This window comes from Amblyomma mixtum, chromosome 6, assembly GCF_055824585.1.
Source record: "Amblyomma mixtum isolate Tamu chromosome 6, ASM5582458v1, whole genome shotgun sequence".
In the NCBI taxonomy this organism is placed as follows: Eukaryota; Metazoa; Arthropoda; class Arachnida; order Ixodida; family Ixodidae; genus Amblyomma; species Amblyomma mixtum.
This window is the reverse complement of record NC_143017.1, coordinates 71,172,206-71,197,397: the sequence shown is the minus strand read 5'-3', so window position 1 is coordinate 71,197,397 and position 25,192 is coordinate 71,172,206. Positions and strand designations below refer to the sequence as shown.

At 48.5% G+C, this 25,192-nt stretch overlaps 1 protein-coding gene across 8 annotated transcripts in view; it reads right to left on the bottom strand.

Moving 5' to 3' along the window:
• The window catches only part of LOC149339342 (uncharacterized), an 86,615-nt gene extending 67,373 nt beyond the window's left edge, over window positions 1–19,242 (bottom strand). For 2 of the 8 annotated variants that reach the window (XM_089548088.1, XM_089548087.1), the window contains exons 1-3: window positions 13,409–13,553; window positions 12,583–12,762; window positions 4,274–4,619 (exon numbers count right to left, since the gene is read on the bottom strand). In XM_089548088.1, coding sequence (XP_089404214.1) covers window positions 4,274–4,619; window positions 12,583–12,762; window positions 13,409–13,421 — 539 coding nt within the window. In that variant the 5' untranslated portion in view covers window positions 13,422–13,553. Of the gene's footprint in view, window positions 1–4,273; window positions 4,620–12,437; window positions 12,763–13,408; window positions 13,770–14,205; window positions 14,524–17,967 lie in introns of those variants that run through there. The other 6 variants (XR_016283506.1, XM_089548085.1, XM_089548089.1 and 3 more) reach the window with 6 other exon arrangements.
• Window positions 19,243–25,192: the final 5,950 nt, after the last annotated feature.

Sequence of the window (25,192 nt, the reverse complement as noted above, 5' to 3'; positions counted from 1 at the left end):
TTGCCTAAGGTAGAAACTCGAATCGTTTTGATGAGAAAGCGCATCTGGAGGCGCTGGTCGCATATTGTTTCGGACGTTCCATCTGTAGAAGTCACGCACCGCAAAGGTTTTGCACATCCCGTTTCCAAAGAACGCCTGGCAATGCACAGTGCTTCGTGTTGCTCAGAAGTTTTTAATTCTATTCTTTAAAAAGGACAGAATTAATGTTTCTGTGACATTCATCGCAAAATATGACGGGAGGCAAAGCATTTCCTGTAGCCTTACGTTTCGCATGTTTGAGGCTTGGCTGAACGTCTATAGAACGCGCAGACTTGATCGCAGCTCAGAGTCACTTATAAACATTCCAGTGGCATTCCAGGTGTCGAAGTTGTCAGGCGGAATCACCAAAAGAAAAAGAACTGTTCTAGTTGTATTTCTTTTACCTGGAACTATCAAACTGCTTCAAACTATGGTCACTCAAAATTGAATTCATTCTTTTCCTGACTTAAGAGGACTTGTTTTTTTCTTGACCATGTAGTTTTTAAAGCAATTTAATGCGGCATGCCCGCATTGGCTGCGCAGGTCATCGACAGTAGTAGTAAAGACAGCATACTTAGTGACTTTCTAGTATCTGTTCAAACTAATATCCTATTATCCACTCCAACTATTATCCGTAATATCATATTAGCGCAACACTACTAGCAAAAAAGTTTTCACTTTCTGTACCGGCTTGTTCATTTTTCACGCCAGAGTTATTTTACACGAATGTCGAGAAGTATTACTCAAAAGCATAAAATTTCATGTATTTCATTCTGACTGCGATAGCTAAGCATAAATTATTCAAGCTGCCTTTTTTCTTCATTAGACGTTGTGTGTTGGCTGTTTTTGTTTCTTTTGGCTATGTTTTCTCTTCTTATATTATTGTGTAAAAGTTTCCCCATTCAATTACAGGAGGTCTCGTTACAGCACTGAGCTCTGGGACCTCCTTCTCTACGGGTTTACGTAATGCCTGCCTTTAATGAATAAACCATTCTTCATTACCCCATTGCGACCGAAGTGGGAAGCTGTAAAATGATAGTAGTGGGAAGTTGGAATTCCCATGGGTGCTAGTTTGCAGCTGCTGTGAATCTCCCGCGTAGCCACTTTCGTAACTGCCCTAAAAGCCCTTCGGACCGAAGTTAGAACTCCGCTCGGACCACATTTATAACTGGTATGATATCTACATCATAACCGCTTCGGTATTTCCGCGAATAGTTCTTTAGGGCGGATAAATGGATGAACGGGGGCAGCTTTGACACCTGCCGTGCGAAAACTGAATCCTAACCGCATTTGTATCTTCATGTATCTTCCTTAAAAAATTAGTGTTTCCTTTTTGATTAAATTGTGTTGAATTTCCTGACCATGATACTAAAGCCATGTTGCTAAATTGTAGAATAGTGGCACTAAAAATTGATTTCTTCGAGGTTTTTGTCGACTTCAATTCGAATTTTGTTGATTGCTCGTAGATGTTGAAAAGAAATTTACGTGTGCCTAATAAACCAGGAAGGCTCATGGCCGATGCAATTTTGGGGGCACATCAGCTTAAACTTCTGAAAACGTAGTCAACTTTTGACATTTAATTCCTGCAACCTCGCGTCAACTAGGCGCTGACAGCAACACTACTCATATCCAAGGGGTCCTAGCTAACTTTAGCCACGGTTTAAAAATATGCCGAGGCACTCTAAGGCGACGCGACCAAACGCATGTTGCTAGTTGCCGTATGGAGCAAGTCACACTATTTTGCGTAATGTGGTTAATTGCACAATTAGTCGAGATTAATTATCCAACTTCGCAAGCAACGAATCTAGGCCAAAAATTCCAATCAAAAAGTTGAACAGTCCACAAAACATCGAATTGAAGTTTTTAACTTTCCACCTATTATGTATTTGTTCCGCTCACAGAAGTTGCCCTCTAGAAATAAAAAAAATAAAAAAAAAACACGCGTGACATGCCTGCTTGCTCGCCGCGAAGAAAGTGCTCTCAATCGTTCCTTGTACAAGGGAACAGCAGCCGGGTGTGCTACCGCTTACAACGGGACAGAGCAGAGACGCAGGAGCTTCCTGCGCAAATTACGCCAGCGGTATGCTAGCCTCGCGGCAGTTCATGGTAGCGGCAAGCAGACAGAGCCCTTATCGGTAGCGCTGGCGTAAATCGGGCAGCCAGCGCCTGCGTCGCTGCCCCGTTTCCCTTTAAGCGGCAGCACAGCTGGCTAAGGGATGTTTCCTTTTGTGCGCGAAACATTTGAGGACACTGCAATGGCGGCGCGCCGGTGGGCATGTCACGTCGCAATTTTACCCCCGTATTCGCAAACCAGCCTTACACTTATGGCAAAAGCGCAACTTTCATAAGGACTCAGAAAGTACAAGATTGAGGGAAAGCTTAAGTGCGACTCCAAAACCCGCCTTAACGCACCAAAAGGACGCCTTATGAAAGGGCCACTTATCGTTCAGAAAAGTATGCCTGAGAACGAGGCTACCAACTATTTTAGCGCTTAATTGCACGTTTTTTAAAAAAATAACATGCTGCTAGTGACTATAAACGAAAATTAAGTTCTGATTCTTGTGTTCGCGAAGCTTAATGCAAACGTAAGAGCGGAAATGCTCTTTTCAGCCGATCGTCGTTTTCAGTCTGGCCACAGATGCGGTCGTTCAGATCCAATCCAGTCCGAACTGTTGTGTATATGTGTGCGTGTGTTCGCAGTTTTTGCTCGTGCGTTATTCGGAGCTGCTTTTTGCTTTTTCTCTCCCTGAAAACAGTTGCTTCTGTTTTGTTTTTTTTTGTATATATTTTCTGTTTAACGCCGGCGCGCGTCTCACTCGGCTGGCCCAGAACGCCGGCGCGCGTCTCACTCGGCTCGCACAGAACGTAACACAGCCGCGTCATCCGAACCGGGCCGCTGATCCCATAGAAAAGAATTGCCTCCCACAACGGACCGGGAGAGAAATTCCCTGTCTTCGTAATGTTCCATTGGGTATATGCGGTCCCGAAGTATGCGCCGTAATGTATTCCCATATGGTCGACCTTCCCGGCTTTCCATTTCTCTTCTCAAGGCGACGAAGTCGACTTGCGCAGAGAAGCTTTCATAGTGGGTAGCCATCTTGGATGTGATAAGAAGCGCGTTAAGGTAGCTCCCAGCCTACCTTGAAAAATGTCCACTTACCCATAAGTTAAGGCCGCAAAACTGCTCAGTTTAAGTATAAGTTTTGAATGTGAAACACGATAGGGCCCTCTTAAGTGAATGAAGAGAAAAGATAAGTACAAGGTGCGTTTGTGAATACGGGGGTTAGAGTCTGTCGGAAATAATCGTATCGTGCGAACGGTTTGCCGCAAAATGTTCTGGATGGTGACATACGATTCAGCGTTTCGTGCTGCATAAGCATAGTAGTTTAGACTATTTTGCTCAAATACAATTTTAATTTCCATCATTTAGGCACTCCCTTCTCTCTTCTTTCACTCCCACTTTCCTCCCGTCCCTTACGGTGCGGTTTGTGTGTCCACCGAGATGTGAGACAATTACTGCCCACTTTCCTTTCCTCAGAAATGCGTTGCGTTCAAATCCGTTTCGAACGGGCATGGCGTCGCGCCGAACGATAGATGGCGTTCAGTGGAGCCCTGGCAGCGCTGCAACACTCTATCGCATTCCACTCCTAAAGGCGAAGCTTAAGCACCCTCCATTTTTTTTTTTGTACTTTGAGGATATCTACAGTGAATTTCCCCTGCATCAAAATTCGTCGGAGGCGAAATTCCAGAGGGTCGTGTGCATTGCGATGTGAGTGCACGTTAAAGGACATGAGGTGGTCTTAATTTCTGGAGCCCTTCACCACGGCGTCCCTCTGAGCGTGAGACGCTTTGGGGCGTTAAACCCCCATTAACCATAAACCGCTTCTCTTGGTCACTCCACGAAACATCTAGAAAAGGGCAACAAGCAAGAGAAAGGGCGCGAAGAAAGCAGCAGGTCCCAAAGGCATCGGTCAAAAACTATCTAAGTAGCTATCAAAGTAAAGTAAGCTATCAAAGTAAGCTATCAAAGTATCTATAGGATATGAGGCCTAAAATTAAGTTCCACGAGTACGTCACTGCAGTTTTGCATCTACGAGCGAAACGCCGCCGCTCACGCAATGTGCAGTCCCTTGTTCGTTCACCATGAATAGAAAGCATGGAAATTTCTGTGTTCTGTCATCCCGACGTTTTCTGCAATCTGCATGGCTGACTACTAGCCATTATATAGGATTCTTTCTGCCGCGCTTATGCGTACCTTGCCAAAGACTTCTCGCTGGAGTTCTCCTCGTTCGATGTTGGTGACGAAGAGCAGGCTCTTGTTGCGTTGGGTCCATCCGGGGCCTCTGCAGTGAGAAATCCAGTGGCCAACACCGGGTTCTGCCTCGCCATCTCCTGCGCGCACTGCTGGGCCAGGACTTCCGGAGGCGGCGATGGTGGCTGGTCCATCTGGAACTGCAGGAACTCCGAGGAGGGCCAGCTAGGCAGGCCTACGAGAACCGAAGGAGCCTTGAAGATGTCTGGTGGAACCATCCGCCACTGTGCAAGCTGAGTGAAGAATGGTTTTCCAGATGCCAGGAAAACCGCGTCGGATGTGCTGGCCGCTGCGAAAAGTACGCCGTTAGGAACAGGAGCGCTGCGTTTTAGGAATCGTGCCTCGTGATTCACGCGCACGGCCGCGAGCGGGTATTGGCCGGTCGTTTGTTGACGCCACCGCAGTCTGTGGCTCCATCTAGGGGCGATTTCTTGTTCGTCGCTCGTAGCTGGCAACTATAAGCGGCTTCGCGTCTCTAACGTTGAGTGCGTTCTGGACACTGGTTAAGCCTGTTTCACATGCCAGCGAAAATGCTAGCGAATCCTGTCGCTGCGGCGGAAAAACCTGTCTTGAGTCGTCGCTGCGACGAGCGGCGAGGCTTCAACAAGTTGGAAATTTTCGCTGCGACGCGCCGCTCAATCGCTCAGTCGCTTGCATGTGAACCGGCCTTTAGGCAGCGCAACTACCCTGCCACCCTGGCATGCAGGTACCAGGTAATGGTTGATTGCTACAGTTTGCTCAAACGCTGCGGCCTATTGCAGCAGCGCTGCGTGTCTGCCACAACGTTGTCAGTGCTAACGCATGCAGCCCACATCTCTCTTTCGTCACCCCCCGTATACCTATAAGCGCCATCCAGGCGCCCACTGACCCAGGGAGCCAGTTATGCGCGCTTGCTTTCCTTAACACGATCGGAGTGTAAAACGCTGTCAACGCCGACGTCAGTGAACACAATGAGCGCCGACGACCTAGCTATGGCTTGAGTGCCACGTTTCAGGCACAACGTTGGCAATGCCCACGCATGCAGCGCACATCTGTCACTACTGACACGTAGGTTATTACACGACTGTGGTGGGTTGGTTGGTTTATGGGGTTTAACGTCCCAAAGCTACTAAGGCTATGAGAGACGCCGTAGTGGACGGCTCCGGAAATTTCGACCACCTGGGGTTCTTTAACGTGCACTGACCGCACAGTACACGGGCCTCTAGAATTTCTCGTCCAAAGAAATTCAGCTTTATTGAAGAAGATGGTTTGGTTTGGTTTATGGGGTTCAACGTCCCAAAGCGACTAAGGCTATGAGATTGATTGATTGATTGAAAACATCTTTATTTATTCAGTATTTTCAGAACATGTGGGTGGGCCGCCTAGTCCGGTAGTCCATTGGCTGCTGCTGCTGCGGTGGCCCTCCCCACCAGCCAGTGCTGACGGTCAGGATCATCGCTGAGCAGAATAGCCTCCCACTGCTCCTCCGAGGGGTTGGGAATGGGGTCAAGTAAGGGATTAAATTGGCATGCCCACACCATATGGTAGAGGTTAGCTACCTCTCCACAGTGTGGGCACTGCGGAGAGTATAGTGTAGGGTACCACAGGTGTAATTTAGCTGGTGTTGGGTATGTGTTGGTTTGTAGTCTCCTAAGGGTGTTCTCTTCTAACTTATTGAGGGATTTGTGTGGTGTTGGGTACTCCTTTCTGGCTGTTCTGTACGGCGCGAGATTGTCAGTATACACTGCTAAACCTATCAGGTCACGGCACCCTTCATGGTCATCAGGGGGAGACGCCCGGTATAGAAGAGCTCGGGCATGCCTGTGAGCGGCTTCGTTTCCTCCTGGTAGTTCCAGGTGACCGGGAAACCAGATGATTGAGGCTTGGTTGGGTGGATGCTTAGTCAGCAATGACAACCCTGACTTATGAATTAATCCGGAATTGAAGTTGCGACAGGCGTTCTGGGAATCAGTGAGCACAACGGCGTTGGGGTTATATGCTACAGCTAATGCAATAGCTGCCTCCTCTGCGTGAGTGGGGTTAGATGTTTTCACCGAGGCGCAGTTCACCATCGACCCTGAAGGCGTTGAGACTACAATAGTCATGACTCCATTCTGTGGTCCTGCTGCGTCCACGTAAAGGGTGTTAGTCTGCTTGTCCCATTTCTTCATAATACCCTTAAAGAGATGTGGGAAGCACAATGGCTCTCACAACTCAATAGGCTCGCACTCACAACACCCGGCAGAGAACTGCTCGAGAAGATCCATGTTAATCAGCCCTATACAATTGACCAAAGGGAAGAGGTCCCACGCGATGTAAGAAGACGCATCAACGTGCACCCCATTCCGCGGAATATGCATCCCGCTTTTAACATCGAGAGGAGGAAGGCAAGAGGGGAAGCCCTGCAGAAGAAATGGGATAAGGCTATGAGAGACGCCGTAGTGGAGGGCTCCGGAAATTTCGACCACCTGAGGTTCTTTAACGTGTACTGACATCGCACAGTACACGGGCCTCGAATTTCTCCTCCAAAGAAATTCAGCCACCGCGGCCGGGATCGAACCCGCGTCTTTCGGGCCAGCAGCCGAGCACCATAGCCACTGAGCCACCGCGGCGGCTCGAAGAAGAGGTCATAGGCATGGGTTGGGGTGATGCGAGTAAATTGGTTTAGTAATTTTTTTTGAGGCAAGGAAATGGCGCAGTACCTGGCTGACATATCTCGGCGGACACCTCAACCGCGCCGAAAGGGAAGGGAGGAAGGTGGGAGTGAAAGAAGAACGAGAGAAAGAGATGCTGAAGTGGAAGTCTCCGGAATAATTTCGACCCCCTGGGGATCTTTATCGTGCACTGACGTCGTACAGCACAGCGGTGCCTTTTAAGGCGAAAGCCTTTAATGCCTCACACTGTCGTTAGGAGCCGTGTCGCAGATGTGTCCGCGTTTCGGTTACGTGCCTTATATGGGCATATGCCAATCAGTACTTAATCGATGGCATTCAAATGATATCGAAACGGGATTTAAGGCATTCTATGATAACTACATTATAATTAACAATTCTAGTCAGACCAGATAAATAAAAATTGGAGGCTTATCAAGGTTAAGCCCAGTGGACGCGAAGCATGTTAAGGAGCTGCCTCAGTGTAGATGGGGCTAAGTAACGGAGACGTGGTTTTAGGTTAATCGTCGTACTTTATTTTTTGCAGCTCGACAAACACACTCTTATGGTCCGTAAATGCATGACTCTTGGTTTGCACGTCACTTATTCTGTATTGTCTTTAAGCATTTCTACACAACACCAAGTCTAAACTGTTTCCCCACTGAGTCGTGGACTTTGGCTTTAGTTCACATAAGCCGAGGGCATATCTTTCTTCGACGGCCTGCAGAAGTGTCCTGTCTCTCACCGGGTCCTTATTGAAGTCTCCCGTGCAGACTAACATTCTTTTGTCGGTGCGCGGCGGCAGTCCGTCTGCCATGATGTTGATTGCATCTTGGTTGCTCATTTGGGGCGCGACGTATACACCAGAGACGACCAAGTCGAGAGCCGGGATCTCTACGCAGAGAGCTTTTCCTCGCTGCATCGGCACCGCCGGCGTCACGACTTTAGCTCGTAGGGGGTCTCTGACGTAGATCGCCGCCCCGGCATTTCTGGTTTGGTCGGGTCGTTTCGCAGCACGAACCAGGGTGAAGCCTTTAATCGTCTTCGGAGTGTCTTTGTCCGCCCCGGTTTCTGTAAACACCAGCGCATGCGCAGACATGAGCATTGCTTGTCGTTGCTGTAGCTGACGCATGGCCGCCTCTTCGATGCGTCGCCTCTTCCGATTATCCTTCTCCGTTTCTCGTCTGGGCCGCTCCTTTTCGAGGCGCTGCTCTCGATCTTCGGGAGTTTCTAAAGCACGCTTCTGTCGGTTGGCAACATTTCTCCCTTCCTGTCTCAGTCGTTCCTTTTCGAGTCGCTGTTGTCGCTCTTCGATGGTTTCCATGGCACGTCTCTGTCGTTTAGTGGCATTCCAGCGCTCCGAACTGGTAGAAATGCTGACGGAGTCGCCGATTCCGCTAGTTGAATCACTGGTTGAGGCTTCACTTACACCCTCGGAGCGTTGTCGTCGAGCCGCATATGGAGCGCGCTGCTTGGCTAGGCGTTCTTCGCGTTCTTCGTTTCCGTAGCACACTGCAGCCTTCGTTTTGCATTCCTATTCATTAACGTCCTTAGCGTTTGGAGGCATCTTGACCGCATACACGCCCGGCGCAAAGACGCTGGCGCGGTTGCGGGCACAGAGACTGACGCGACGGCGGGCGCGCGCCGCTTCATCCCTGGCGTGACGTCACATATCACGTGATGCAGCGATGGTGGCGCCGCCGCCGCGTCGCGCGCGACGGCGCGAAGTCATGTCACGTGACCTACTTGAAGGTCACTTGAAGGTCAATGGTGGCCACCGCTGGGAGGCGACCGACGGCGCGATATGAGGCCCCATCTGCAGCCGGTGTGACGTCATCACGTGACGTCATGTCACATGACCCCACTTCAGGTTCAATGGTGGCCACCGCCAGGCGTCGCGCGAAGGCCCGAAACCTACGTTAATATGCTTCGCATAAATAATACCGAGTAGGAAAATGGTCGAGTAGGGGAATCGAACCAGGGTCTTCGGAGTGCGAGACGAGAACGCTAACCACTCGGCCATGTCGGCTTTTTTTGCTGTCTATATTGCTAGCTGGATGGTTTGGAATGAGCAAAGGCGCGTCTAGTGAATAGGGTGGCTTCGTTCCCTCCCATCTTCCTCCCTTCCCATTATGGTGAGGTTCAGGTGTCCACCGAGATATGCGAGCCATTTCCTTTCCTTAATATCCAATTTACTGACGTGTAGAGGCGAAACTTTACTAACCGCACATCAGTGACACAAGCAGCACACGCCGCGCTTAAGGCTTTCACCTCACCGCACTTTAGCTCAGCAAAGTGCACCCATGAATTTTTTGCGTGCCGTCTCCACCTCGTCTCCAGGTAAACTTTATTAAATAAAGAAGAGGTCTTAGGCACGGGTTATGGTGATATTCCCCTGCCCGAGGTGGGCGCCTCTTCTAGGCCGGACGCCAGGTGGCCGACTGACGATGTCATTCGGCGACCTCTTCTGGCCCCGTCACCAAGGCCTGCGTGCCGGGGACGGGGAGTAGGGGGCTTCCTTATCTGGCGGAAAATAAAGTTATCATCATCATCATCATCTTCTAGCCGCTCCATGACACGGTGTTGAACCTCCGGGTCCGAAGTGAGCAGCGCGGCCTCCCACATCGATTGGGTAGAGAGATGCAGACTCTGCGATGGCTTGCCTTGATTACATGAGTATAGGATGTGTGGTGTGTCTGTCGTTTGGTGACCACAGAGAGAACAGACGGGGCTGAACTGTTCTGGGAACCATATGGAGTACATGTGCGAATTAAAGAAAGTGTCTATTTGGAGCTGCCGCCAACTGACTTGTTGTGTGTCTTTCTTTCTTGAAGGGGGTTGTGATTTCTTTGCAGGTTGTCATTCGCTCCTTGCCCGACCTGATCTCGGGGTAGCTCACTTCCCGGTTATCTACGAATCCTCGGGGAAATTGGCGCGCCGCCTCGTTTCCAGGATGGTCGAATGGGCGGGGACCGTGATCCCAAATCAATGTGATCTGGCGGGTATTGGAGATTTTTCGTAGGATTTTGATGGTATCTAAGTGGCACCCTCCTTTGGCGAAATTTCGAATTGCGGTTTCAGAGTCGCTGATGTATTTCGCAGTGGTCGGTGCAATGACTGAAGCGATGGCAGCTTCTTCGGCCTCCTCCGGAAATTTTTTTTTATCGATCGTCGCCGACACAAAGGGAGAACCTCGATGATCGACAACTGCAAGGGAAAATGCGTCCCTGTCCGTATGTTCTGCCACGTCCACGTGCGTCTTTTTTGCGAAAGATTTTGAGTCTTTCTAAAATCTGAGTCTTTCGTGACGTTTTTGTGCCCTTATCGCAGTGTGGATGCATGTTTTTCGACAGATCACGGACTATTAAATGTTCGTGCACGTGTCTTGGAATTGTTAAGGTGCGTGCACAGACTCCTTCATATTGTGTTCGTGCTTTCGTTAGGATTAAACGTCCTATTTCAGTGCCTGATAGTCTTTCGTACTGTGCGGTGAGGTGTGCTTCTATCAATTCCGCTAAGGTGTTATGAATTATTAACTGCAGTAGCTTTTTATTTGGCATATGACGATAAGGTTGAGCGCAGTTTTGTAGGAGTGTGTAATTAGAGAATCCAATTCGTCTCTTTCTTTCACTCTGAGGGCGACGTATGGTGTAGAGTAGATGACTGCGCTAAGAACATAAGCCTGTACTAGTTTCCTGATCTCGGCTTGTTTAACTCCTCCTCGCCTATTCGCGATGCATCTGATGAGGAGGGAGATTTGGTTGACGCTGTTTCAGTGTGTCTCTATTAGTGTGTAGTTTTTTGTATTTGATTGTATGAACATTCCCAGGATTCTTAGTGTTTTCACTTCTGGCATGGCTACCCCTTGAGCGTATATTCTGACCTCCTGTATATGTTATTTCTTTGACGCTTTGGGTGCAGGATGAGGAATTCAGATTTTTGGGGGGAACACGCGAGTCCCGCGGCTTGTGCCTCCTCTACTACTACATCTACCGCTTGTTGTAGCGTATCTTGTATCGTGCCCATCTCCCTTCGGTGGTTCAAAAGTGATATCGTCCGCGTGCAAATGAGTGTTCTAGTTCTGGGATTTTTGCGAGTTCGTATGCCATTTTGATGAAGGTTATATTGAATAAGAAGGGGAGATGACCGATTCTTGCGGCGTTCCTCTGTCTCCTAAACTAAAGGTGTGGGAGTCGATTGTGCAAATTTGGATTTTGGCCGTTCTATCGGAGAGAAAGTCCTTGATGTAGTAAAACGTTCTTTCGCCTACATTCAACAGGAAAAAATATTCTAGGATTGCTTTGTGTTTGACGTTGTCTAATGGTTGGGTTAAATCTGGAGCTAGGATTGCCCTGGTGGCGCTTTCTTGCTCCTGAGATAGGACTTCGTTTGCTAGTCTCAGCATCATATCCTGTGTTGATAAATGTGGTTTCAAGCCGACCATTGTGTTTGGATATAAATTCTCTGTCTAGTATGACGTGTTCTATCAGTTTTCCTATGCAAGAAGTCAGCGCAAAAGGTCTGAGGCTTTCGAGCGCGAGCTTTTTGCCCAGTTTTCGGATGAACTTAAGGAGGGTATATTTCCAATACGCTGGGAGTTTTCCCTCCCTCCAACAATCGTTCGCAAAGTCCGTAAGTGCTGCTATGGAAGCGTCGTCTAAGATTCATTCAGAGTGTCTTGTTTTAATGCCGCCCTCTCCCGGGGCGGATGTCGTGCGTATCTTATGGAGGGCTGCTCTTATTTCCGCTATTGTTATGTCCGCGTCCAGGATGGGGCTAGGTTGTCCTTTATAATCGGGTAGGGGCTTCGTCTCTCGACTTGTGCAGAAGTATCTCTGCGGTAGCGTATTTATGATATCCGGATCCGTGCTTAGGTCTGTGCTCAAAATTTAGGTGATTTTCTTTTGAGTCGTAGCTTTGTTGGATTCCGGATCAAATCGATGTCGCAGAAGATTCCAAGTTTCTCTCTTGCCTGAATTGCCATTTACATTTCGCAGATATTGTTCCACTGGTGTCTTGCGAGTTCTGCGAAGTGGTGTTGAATTTCCTCCGTGAGTGTGACTCTCCTGTTTCTAGGCTTTCTTCTGTATTTTTGCTCAAGCCAGTTATGCGCCTTTCCTTTGGTTTAGAAGCTGCCGCTCTTCATCAATTTCGCAGCTTAAACGCGACTACGGTGTCCAGTGTTCCAGGCGGCGAGTTGCGCACTTGCTTTATGCGAAGGACAAATGATGGTGGAAATCCCAGAAATGGTAACCTTCGCTTCACCTAACGTAGTGAAGCTTTCGCTTCAGTAATATCGACCATCTGGGAATCCTTGACGGGCGCAGACATCGCACAGCACTCGGGCGCCCTTTGTGTTTCGCCTTCTTCGAAACGCGGCCGCCGCGATCGCTACTACGGCTCATTTGGCGAGCGTCTTAACCACTGAGCCACCGCAGCGGGTGGACAAAGTGAAAAAGTGGACAGACACAGAAGAGTTGAAAGAAAATTCGTAAGTAGATCTATTCGAACTCTTTCTACAATGCGCCATCATTCGAACACCAAGAAAGCAGCACAGCGTTTAGCGTGCGATATTCAGACATGCACCGGCACCCGCGCGAAACAAATGCGCGCACAAAGCACCGATAGCTGTTCTGGCTGGCCGTGAAAGGAGACAGCGGCGTGGTCCTCCGTTGTCGGTGAAGCGGGCGAATCTCATCCTGGATGCGCTGCGCAAGCTCAGGCGCTGACAGGTAGCAGGTGCACAAGGCGATGTCCATGTACTTGGCCAGGACGCCTGTCCACCGCTGGCGAACAATGGCGCTGCATGGAAAAGCGCGTCCGAATTGGGGTGAATTGCAGCAATGGCAGAGTCGTACTTCTATAGAAATGCGCATTGTCCTCTGTCGTTGATGGTAGCCCCTATATAGTTGGCTACCGAATCTACTGCATCGTTTAAAGCTATCTGCAAAGTCATCCCTCGACAAAAGTTCCCAATGATTATGAAGCCAAATATGGGCGAAAAATTTGGTGCTGCAGTTTATACGCAACGTTTCATAACCCGTGCTACTTTCCCGCGTTTCATTTTCATCGCAAGGTAAATAAAAAATTAAGAGGGTAGGCGAGGGGAGCGTTTCGCGCTTTCTCACACCTCATGCATTCGTTGAAGACGATTTCATTGTTTAACTGCTTGGTCTGGTCCGCCGTCCCAATGAAGACAAGGAGGCAAGATCACATAGACGAGAACCTGAAGGGGCTCAGTGTGCAGAGACGCCGCCCCGTACGATGCTTCCTTGGTTCCGCCTGTTCGCTTAACGCTCCACCAGGACTGGTGGAGCGTTAAGTCCATTTCTTCCTCTTGATTTCCGAGGCGCAGTAGCATTATTATACTTCTTGTACAAGTGGAACTACATTTGCAAGACACAATGACAAAGTAACACGCCGTGTCAAAAGATGAAACGGTGCATACCCCCTTGCTCCATGTCGCATGCCGACAGACATTCGTCGCCGTGGCCGTGAAGATGGGTGTCAGTGCGGCGACCAGGAAGCAGAGCACGTCGGGTGCGCAGTGCGGCTGCCTTGCCAGCCTCCTCCAGTTATCCATGTCATCGTCCCGTGGCGGCTGCTCGCTGCCGATGCTCTTCAGCGCCGAGGAGACCGCCTCCTCGGAGCGGGGACCGGTGCCGCCAACGTCGTCGTCGTCGTTGTCCCCATCACTGATGAAGATGTGGATATCCTCGAGCATCCAGTACGGCAGCAAGCTGCTCTCTTCACCGGTGGTGCCGCTACTCGCCAAGGATCTTAGGGATCCTATATTGGGCCGTTGGCTCCTGTAAACGTGACGAACAACTGATGATGTGCATGGAGCGTGTGAACAGACCGCGCTGAATCAAAATTAATACAGAGAAGAGACCTATGAAAACAAGTTCTAATGGTATAGTATATGTGCTTTGAGGTAAAAATGAGCTGAATAACTGTCAGGGCCGGGCCGCGGAGCGGTGGCTTACAGAAATATCGTACACTGGCAGAGTTTGCCGAGCTCTAAACACCAGAAAAGCATTATGCAGATCTCGGGATGCTGGTAGTCCTCTACATTCATTAAAAGCTGAAGTATGGAATGGGATCGGCAGTCAGACTGAGCGGGTGCCGATCAGCCATGAAGTATACTGGGTACAGTAACACTTATTTGTCTTTTGCGTACGTGTAAACATTTGTTTGCATGGCATATCGTTTATGAGTATCCGGAATCGATTAAACAGTGCGTACCTCTTGGCTCCGTGCACGAGGCCGACGTAGACGCTGCTCCTCATGGCCGCGAAGAAGAGGGAGAACACAGCGAGGACCGGAATGAGCGCGGTGAGTGCGCAGTCGGGCCACTCATCGTCGAGAGGGGCAATCTCGTTGCCGATACACTGCAGCGTCGAGGCGGACGCAGTATTGCAGGTGCTACCTGCACCTAAACCGTCGTCGTCATCGTTGTCCCGGTTACTGAAGAAGTGGCGCGACCCCTTAGGCATCCAGTATGACGCCGGGCTGGTCTTTTTCCGATGCAGTAACGACGGCGGGCGCCACCGTTTACGGTCCCTGGAAATCCAGGGTACATGAGGGACATGCGAACCGATCGTTCCTAATCCACCGTTAGAGCAGCGCAACACCCTATAAAACCGAGTGATACGAATACATGTCCCCTTCATATAGGTATAAACAAAAATCTCTGCCTCTCCCGTAACCGAGAGTAGAGTAAGCATGAAATGTTTACGGGCATAACACGAAGCGTACGCGGACACTACGAGACGCAGGCCTGACAAGAATGTATATGCAGCGCTTTCGAAACTTTCTAAACTCCGTAGAGGTGAAAGCGTTTTCCGCACCACTTTGCCTGTGTGACACTGGTGACGTCACGACTGGATGACGTCACACATAATTGATGACGAAGTAATGACAAATTACTAATTAGTGACTAATTACTGATTAATGTCTAAATACTAATTAATTGCTAATTGTTGACGCTTAAGCTTCGCCTTTAGGAGTGGAACGCGACAGCGTGTTGTAGCGCTGCCAGGCAGTCCACGGAACGCCACCATCCGTTCAGCGCGATGCCTTGCCCTTTTAACGCGACGATTTTTGAGGAAAGGAATTTACGCAGTAATTCTCTGTCATCTCGGTGTCATCCTTCTCTAGGGTTTATGTAATGCCTGCCTTTAATGAATATACCATTCATCCATTAATCCCATTACGACCGAAGTGGGAAGCTGTAAAATGATAGTAGTGGGAAATTGGAATTCGAATTCCCATGGGTGCTAGTCGTCAGCCTCTGTGAATCTCCCGCGTAGCCACTTTCGTAACTGCTATAGACGCCCGTCGGACCGAAGTTAGTGTTTACGAAAGAACTCCGTTCGCGCAAGGTGTGTTGCTGGGCGAGTTGGTTGGGGTACATCTTGAGAAAAACAGCGCTTGCAGACAAAGGACTAGAACAAGAAGGATAGCGCAGTTGTGTGTCCTTCTTGTCTGGTCCTTTGTCTGCAAGAGCTGTTTTTCTCAAGAACTCCGTTCGGTCTACATCGTAACCGCTTTGGTATTTCCGCGAATTGTTCTTTAGAAATGGATGAATGGTGGCAACTTTGATACCTGCCGTGCGAAAACTCAATCTTAACCGCATTGGTATCTTCGTGGGACTCATATCCCTTACAAAAATTAGTGTTTCCTTTTTGATTAGATTGTGTTGAATTTCCTGAACACGATACTAAACACATGTTGCTAAATTGTCGAATAGGGGCACTGGAAATTGATTTTTTCTAGATTGTTTGTCGATTTCAATACGAATTTTGTTGATTGCGCGAAAAAGTAGAAAAGAAATTACGCGTGCCTGTTAAGCAGGAAGGCCCATTGCCGATGCAATTTGGGGGCACATCAGCTTTAACTTCTGAAAGTGTAGTCAACTTTTCATCCTGCAACCTCCCCTCAACTAGGCGCTGCCAGCAACCCTATCATATCCAGGGCGTCCTAGCTAATGCCGAGGCACACTAAGGCGACGCCACCAAACGCATGTTGCTGGCTGCTGTATGGAGCAAGTCACACTATTTTGTGTAATTTGGTTAATTGCACAATTAGTCGAGATTAATTATGCAACTTCGCAAGCAACGTTAGGCCAAAAATTCCAATCAGAAAGTTGAATAACATCCGATTAAAGTTTTTAACTGGCCGCCGCGGTGGCTCAGTGGCTATGGTGCTCGGCTGCTGACCCAAAATACGCGGGTTCGATCCCGGCTGCGGCGGCTGGAATTTCTTTGGAGGAGAAATTCTAGAGGCCCGTGTACTGTGCGATGTCAGTGCACGTTAAAGAACCCCAGGTGGTCGAAATTTCCGGAGCCCTCCACTACGGCGTCTCTCATAGCCTTAGTCGCTTTGGGACGTTAAACCCCATAAACCAACCAACCAAACCATAAACCAACCAAAGTTTTTAACTTTCCATCTATTACGTATTAGTTTGTTCCGCTCACAGAAGTTGCCCGCGAGATTAAAAAACAACAACAAAAAACGTGCGTCCTGTGCCTGCTCGCGCGCCGCCAAGGTAGTGCTCTCAATCGTTCCCTGTACAAGCGAACAGCGGCCGGGTGTGCTACCGCTTAGAACGGGACAGGGCAGAGACGCAGGTTGGTTGGTTGGTTTATGGGGTTTAACGTCCCAAAGCGACTCAGGCTATGAGAGACGCCGTAGTGGAGGGCTCCGGAAATTTCGACCACATGGGGTTCTTTTACGTGCACTGACATCGCACAGTAAACGGGCCTCTAGAATTTCTCCTCCAAAGAAATCCAACCGCCGCAGCCGGGATCGAAACCGCGTCTTTCGGGTCAGCAGCCGAGCACCATAACCGCTGAGCCACCACGGCGGCAGGCAGAGACGCAGGAGCTTCCGATACAAATTACGCCAGCGGTATGCTAGCCTCGCGGCAGTTCATGGTAGCGGCAAGCAGACGGAGCCCTTATCGCTTGCGCTGGCGTAAATCGTGCAGCCAGCGCCTGCGTCGCTGCCCGTTCCGCTTTAAGCGGCAGCACAGCTGGCTAAGGAATCTGTCCTTGAGTGCGCGAAGCATTTGAGAGCACTGCAATCGCGGTGCGCCGGCGGACATGTCACGTGGTAATTTCAGAGTGTGTCGGAAAAAATCGTATCACGCCAACCGTTTGCCGCAAAACGTTCTGGATGGTGGATTACGAGTTGGCCTTTCCTGCAGCACACACGTAGTAGTTAAAACTATTTCATTGCTTAAATCCAATTTTAATTTCCTGCATTACGGCACTCCCCTCTCTCTTCTTTCGCTCCCATCTTACTCCCGTGTGAGACAATTGCTGCGCACTTTCCTTTCCTCAGAAATGCGTTGCGTTCAAAATCGTTTCGAACGGGCAAGGCGTCGCCTCGAACGGGCGGTGGCGTTCCGTGAAGTCCTAGGCAACGCTGCAACACGCTGTCGCGTTCCACTCCAAAAGGCGAAGCTTAAGCACCAACCATTTTTTTTTGTATTTTGAGGATATCTACAGTGAATTCCCCCCCCCCCCCCCCCATTGAAATTCGACGGAGGTGAAATCTAGAGGTTCGTGTGCACTGCGACGTCAGTGCACGTTAAAGAACCTCAGGTGGCCGAAATTTCTGGAGCCCTTCACTACGGCGTCCATCATAGTCATAGACGCTTTGGGGCGTTAAGCCCCCATAAACCACAAGACGCTTCTCTTGGTCACTCCAGGAAACATCTAGAAAAGGGCAACAAGAGGGAGAAAGAGCGTGAGGAAAGCAGCGCGTCGCAAAGGCATCGGTCAAAAGCCATCATGGGATCATAGTATCTATAGGAAATGAGGGCTAATATTCAGTTTCACCAGTTCATCACGGCAGTTTCATCTATGAGCGAAACGCAACGCTCACGCAAAGTTCAGTCCCTTGTTCGTTCTCCCTGAATCGAGAGCATGGAAAATTCTGTGTTCTGTCACCTCGCCATTTTTTACAATCTGCATGGTTTTCCTGCGCGCTTATGCATACCTTGTCAAAGACTTGTCGCTGGAGTTCTCCTCATTCGATGTTGGTGACGAAGAGCAGCCTCCTCCTGCGTTGGGTCCATCCGGGGCCTCTGCAGTGAGAAATCCAGTGGCCAACACCGGGTCCTGCCTCGTCTCTTCCTGCGCGCACTGCTGGGCCAGGACTTCCGGAGGCGGCGATGGTGGCTGGCCCATCTGGAACTGCAGGAACTCCGAGGAGGGCCAGCTAGGCAGGCCTACGAGAACCGATGGAGCCTTGAAGATGTCAGGTGGAAACATCCGCAACGGGGGCTGCTGCGCGAAGAATGGTTTTGCAGACGTCAGTAAAGCCGCGTCTGATGTGCTGGCCGCTGCGAAAAGAACGCGGTTAGAAACAGGAGCGCTGCGTTTGAGGAATCGTGCCTGGTGCTTCACGCGCACGGCCGCGAGCAGGTATTGGCTGTCGTTTGTTGACGTCAGCGCAGTCTGTAGCTCCATCCTGCGGCGATTTCTTGTTCGTCGCTCGTAGCGGACAACTATAAGCGGCCTAGGGTCTGTAACGTTGAGTGCGTTCCGGACACTGGATAGGTAGCGCAACCACCCTGCCACCCTGGCATGCAGGTACCAGTTAATGGCTGATGGCGGCAGTTTGCTGTAACGCTGCGGCCTATTGCAGCAGCGCCGCGTGTCTGCCACATCGTTGTCAGAGTTAACGCATGCAGCCCACATCTTTCTCTCATCACCCCACATATACCTATAAGCGCGATCCAGGCGCCCACTGACCCAGGGAGCTAGTTATGCGCTCTTCCTTTCCTTAAAATCATCGGAGTGTAAAACGCTGTCAACGCCAACGTCAGTGAACACAATGAGCGCCGACGACCTATAGCAAAAGGTCATTATGTTGTTACTGAGGTCGGGCATTACTTGGAACGCAGCGATGCCACCCGGCGTCCCTGCTGACACGGGCTGCGGCGTCGCTGTCTGAGTCAAGCGTTCCAACTGAGTCGTCACGATACGGTCCTTTTCCATGAGAACATTCAATAATTCTCGCACAGAAATACCATCATCCCGGTCGGCACTCATTGGCGAAAGAGGATCACGCACATCAACGCCAGTCATACCACTCTCGTTGTCACCATCAGCTGAGACTCCCCCGGTCGGAATTTCGTCTTTGTTCGTGGCGTCGTTCGCGTCTCACATCTGCCGCTCAGTTCGCTATAGCCTAAAATACTGCGTTGGAGTATCCCGCTTCTGAGATAACACTTTTGACACACAGGTCACACCAGTCCGGAAGCCGGTTGGAAAAAAAACTCAGGGGGCACTTTGGCTCTCTAAAGTGTTGCAAGGCGAAAGCGTGTCCTGGCCACTGTTCGTTCTTGTTTCCTTTTTTATTTTTTCACATTTTTATTTATTTTTTGCTCCTTTTCTTAACTTTATTGTTTTTTATTTTATTTTCACATCTTATTTTCATTTTGTTTTTATTTTTGTTTGTTTTCTTATTTTGATTTTTTATTTTCCCTTTACTTTACTCATTTTTATTTTTTATCTTCCTTTTCTTGACTTTACTCCTTTTATTTTATTCATCAAGCCCATGCATTCACTGGATGCGCCTTTATTCATGCTGGAACCTTGAGCCTTTTAAGCAGTGACGCCGAAAGGCGGACCAATCTGCCGACGTGTCTGTCGACAGGGCTGCCGACGCGTCTGTCGACACAGCTGCCGACGGGTCTGCTAGCGACAGTATGAGGCATTAAACGCTTTCGCCTTAATATAAAAGAAGTGTTCTAATCGTTTTTGCACATTTAACGTGATACAGTGCAAAAAAAATTATGGCTGAGGCTTCTTCCACACATAACAGAGCCAGATCTTTTCAGCATAATCTCCAGTCTACGGCATAACAAATCGGCTGGAATTGATGGAATATTTATCAGCGACCTTTCCAGAAACTTCCAAAGCTTGAAGTGTGTCCTTCTTTTTATGCTAAATGATATGATTGAAAGTGGCTTCTTACCATGCTCTCTTAAACAAGCGCGTGTTATACCACTTTACAAGGGTGGCAAAAGAAATGATATCACGAATTATCGCCCAATATCTATCGTGTCGTGTATATCACAAATTTTAGAAAAACACGTCTTATGTACAATGTCAGCATTTTTGCTGAGGCATAACGTGCTTAGCCCACATCAATACGGATTTGTTGCTGGTTCTGGTACCCAAACGTTATTAGAAAAGATGTCGGATTCCGTTCATTCTAGTTTTGATCAAAATGAAGTGGCATTTGGTCTCTTTCTTGATGTCAGGAAGGCATTTAATACTGTTCACCATGATATTCTCTGTGAAAAGTTGTTTTGCTATGGTTTTCGTGGTCCTTTTCAAATGTTACTAAGAAATTATGTGTCTCAGCGATCTCAAATGGTGGAACTTGGACCTGTGCAAAGCAGAACTATAGACTTATATAGTGGTGTTCCCCAGGGATCCATCTTATCACCCCTCTTATTTAATCTCTATGTTAATGACCTCCCCAGCATTATAACTTCATCACAGATTTATCAATATGCAGATGACACCCTCCTCATCTCATCTAATACAGATTTTTCTTGCGCACTCCGTCAACTTCAACAGGACGCTACTAATCTATATGATTGGTTTCAATGTAACCTGATTGATATAAACCCCCAAAAAACTCATCTAGTGTGCTTTAAAAATGCACACAAGCCAATCCCGAAAAACGCTGCGGTTTTTTTGCACAGCTCCAGTTGCACTGCATGTTCTTGCTACCCCATTACATGTGTTCCGTCCGTGAAATACCTTGGCATTTACTTTGACAGTGATTTATCCTGGAACACGCACATGGCACACCTCAGTAAGAAGCTTAGAGGCGTCGCATGCTTGCTCTATGCTCTAAGGGCCTACCTGCCATTTGCCATAAGACGTTTAATTGCACAGTCTTTGGGGTATTCTCTGCTGAGATATGGCATGTGCTGTTTCTTCAACTGTTCTGCAACATGGAAAAATAGGATAAACCGTATTCTCAAGAATATGGCTAAGAGTGTCATCTATTCAATACCCCATAAACAGCAAAGTGTATTCCTTTCTTCAGGTCTGCCTTCCTTTGACATTGTGTTCAAACAAGTCACTGTACTCAGATATTTCTGGAACTCTGAATTTCGGTTCCACAACGTTAAACCAATCCCATTAAGAAAAGTTTCTCGATATATTGTCCCTGCAGTGCGAACTCATTTTGGTATGTCTATGAGGTCATATTATATCCCATGTATATTCAATGAGATGCCTGATAATGTTTTCAACTTGAACACTCGCAGACAGTTACGTGATGCTATTGCCGAGCTTGAACAGCTCTAGTGCATATGTTTTAATGTAGTACACAAAACAATGAATTGATTTGGTAACACAGGTTGTTGCTGCTGCCGGACGGCGCCCTACAAGCCCAATTGAGGCTTTGGCGCGTCCGCGTCTTGTATTGTTTCTTTGGTGTGAATAAAGTATTTATTATTATTATTATTATTAAAAAAAAACCTAGTCAGATGCGAAGCATATTGGTGGCTAGGCTTGGTAATACATGGCTTTCCTTGGTTGCATACTTGGTCATTTTAATACAACCACTAGAAGCCTTCGTCATGGGGGAAGACAACGGCATGGCTACAAGCGGAACGCCGACTAACCCCGAGACGCGCGTTGGGTGAGCGCCTGGATTGCCACGGAAGCCGCGTCTGCCTGCCCGGTGGAGCGAGCGTTTCACCTTTTTGATTGTAAAACATTTTATTCGCCGGGAAGAGCTTGGCAAGAGGTCGCGTTAAGTGGTCGAGAGTACATAGCCCTCGACGACTTTGTCAGCCCACTCCACCGCCAAAACTTGCGTTCTGGGGTCAGAGCTAGCCAGCACGGTCTCCCACCGCTCGAGAGAAGGAGCTGTAACTAGATCACCCGGAGGTGGCTCTATTTTGCAGTCCCACAGGATGTGATCGTAGGTAGCACGTTGGCCACAGTGTTTGCAGTTTGGGTTGTAAAGATCTGGATAAATGTGCGCGAGGAGTGATGGGGTGCGTATCGATCTCGTCTGTAGACGACGCCACGTAACCTCTTGTTCTTTAGTAAGTCTTTTGTCTGGAGGGGGGAAAATTCTCCTCTCTAGTTTAAAATGATTGGTGAGATCATGATATGTGATCATGGAGTCCTTCGTGAAATTCAGGGAGCCAGACTCATCCACTGCCCGGTCGACGAAACCTCGGGCTTTATTGTGGGCTGCCTCGTTCCCCGGATTCCCCGAATGGGCTGGGACCCATATCAATTGGGAATAATTTGGTGAGAATTTGGTTACGTTAAGGATTCTAAGGGAGATGTTTGTAATTCGCCCTTTAGCGAAATTATTGATACCCATTTTGGAATCGCTGAAGATGATGCTCCCTTGGGTATGCGCTAGGGCGAGGGCTATAGCCGCCTCTTCTGCCGTTTCAGAGGATTTCGTTTTGATTGTCGCCGAGACGATGTGGTCACCATTCTCGTTCACAACCACAATTGCAAAGGCATTGGTATTTTTGTATTCTGCCGCATCTACATAAAGTGTTCCAGCGCACTGTCTGTATTTGTTATGTAAGGCTTTGGCTCTTGCTTGTCTTCTACCCTCATGGTGTACGGGGTGCATGTTTTTGGGGAGTGGTTTGATTAGTAGGGCCGTCCTATAGTCGCGGGGTAAGTCTACTTTAGCATCGTTATTCGTAGGTTGAAAGTTAATTCCGAGCCTGGTAAGAATACTCCTGCCAGTTCTGGAATTGGCTAATCGCGCTGTTTGAGCCATTAAATGGTCTTCTTTCAGTTCGTTGTAGGTGTTATGTATTCCTAACCTCATAAGCCTTTCGGTTGAGGCATTTAGTGGGAGTCCTAACGCAGCCTTATAGGCCTGCTGTATCATACTATCCAATTTGTCCTTTTCTGCTTTCGAAAATTTGAGATAAGGGGTGGCATAGAGTATCCTGCTTAGCGCAAAGGCCTGCACTAGTCGGCATAAATCTCTTTCCCTCACCCCTTGTCTGCGGTTAGCTATGCGCCGGATTAATCGCGCCGCCGCTTCTACCGTGCGTTTTAGCTTAGTGAGTGTGTCAGTATTCTTTCCATTCGTTTGTAAATACAACCCCAGTATTCTCATGGTCTGTACCTCTTTGACAGATCGTCCATTAACATAGACGTTTATTTGCGGGGGGGATGTCGTGGTACGCCTAGCTCTTTGTTTACGACGGATCACGAAGAGTTCAGATTTTTGCTCAGAACAAGTGAGGCCGGATTCCCATGCGCATGCCTCAATGATGTCCACTGCTGCTTGGAGTGTGTCTTCTATGTAGCCTTCGCATCCTTTGGTTACCCAAAGTGTGATGTCATCTGCATAGAACGTGTGATGTAGGTCTGGTATTTGTGCCAGTTTGGGGGGAATTTTGATGAGGGAGAGGTTAAAAAGGAAAGGGGACAGGACGGAGCCCTGTGGCGTTCCTTTACTTCCTAGTGTGATTGGGGCAGACTCTATTGTTCCGACCGTTATCACTGCTGTTCTGTTAGTGAGGAAGGATCGGATGTAGTTGTACGTCCTTTCTCCGGGGTTGATTTCTGACAAGTTTGTCAAAATGGCTTTGTGGGTGACGTTGTCGAAAGCTTTAACAAGGTCTAAACCCAATATTGCTTTCGTTCCTGTTCCCTCGTCAGCTTCAATTATGTCCTTGTTAAGCTGCAAGAGTATGTCCTGGGTAGATAGTTGGGCCCTGAATCCTAACATTGTTTCAGGTAGGAGGTTCATGTCCTCCGCATAGTTTTGGAGCCTATTGAGGATGACATGCTCCATGAGTTTGCCTAGGCATGATGTTAATGAAATTGGGCGTAGATTCTCAGTGCTGAGTTTCTTACCCGCTTTAGGAATAAAAGTGATTTTCGCGTGTTTCCACTCTGGTGGTATGTTGCCTGCATGCCAGTATTTGTTCATAAGGTCTGTAACCGCCGCGATCGACGTTGCGTCTAAGTTCCTGAGAGTCTTATTTGTTACTTTGTCTGGTCCCGCCGCAGATGTTGTCCGCAGTTTTCCAATTGCGTACCAGACCTCTGCGTCTGTGATGTCTGCGTCTAAATTTGGATTTGGAGTCCCCCGGTAGTCTGGTTGAGTGGTACCATCATCCGTGTTTAGATAACGTTCTGCTAGCTCTTTGATTAGGTCTTCAGTTGTACCCTCATATTTATGTATGAGTCTGTACAGTTGACTTTGTTGCACGGGACGTGTTTGTTCTGGGTCGAGCAGGTGTCTTAGAAGATGCCATGTCTTCTTATTTCCGAGCTGCCCATTGACGCTTTCACATATTTGGTTCCATTGTTGTTTTTGGAGAGTAAGTGTATGTTCCTCGATTCGCCTCTCGATTTCAGCGATCTTTTTGCGTAGTCGCTTGTTGTGTTTTTGCTTCTTCCAGCGTTTTTGGAGGCCTTTTTGTGCCTGCCACAGGTGTAACAGTTTTGAGTCTGCAATCTGCTCCTCCTTCTCAACTGGCACCACAACGCTAGTGGAGCGGACATCCTCATTCAGGGAGATAACCCAGTCGCTAAGGTTAGAGATCTCCTTTGGAGCTGTTTTGTCGCGAAGTTGCCTGAACTTGTCCCAATCCGTGGTTCGTATTTCTTTTGCTTTGTTTTTAAGTTTTGTCGTGGGGAAGGTGATGCTAAGGATGAAGTGATCACTACCAAGGTTTTGCCCGGTGTTGACCCACTTTGCGTCCTTGACGTTTTTAGAGAGGGATAAGTCTGGAGATGTGTCTACACATACACTGTTACCCATGCGTGTGTGGTCGCTCGGGTTGTTTAGCGTTGTGAGCCCTAGTGACTGTATGATTTGCCAGAGCAGGTTCCCTTTCGGAGTTGCTTTGGTATATCCCCATGCTGGGTGTTGAGCGTTGAAGTCTCCCACAATTATTAGTTGAGCCCTAGCAGCCAGCTTTACTGTGTTTATCAACAAGTGTGGGAGTCCATTGCCTTTGTTTCTGGGCGGGTTGTATACATTAAGAATGAAGAGATTTGAGTCTCCTTTTTGCCTTGGTACTATTTCAAGTAGGGTGTAATCTTCTTCCGAATCATTTATAAAATGTTGAATTGCGGTGATATTTCTATGCACCAGAGTGGCTGTGAAGGAGCCGGCTGCGTTACTAGTATCATAATGAGGTGGCAGATATGCTTTATAGCCTGGCAGTGTAGCCCTGCCGCTAGCT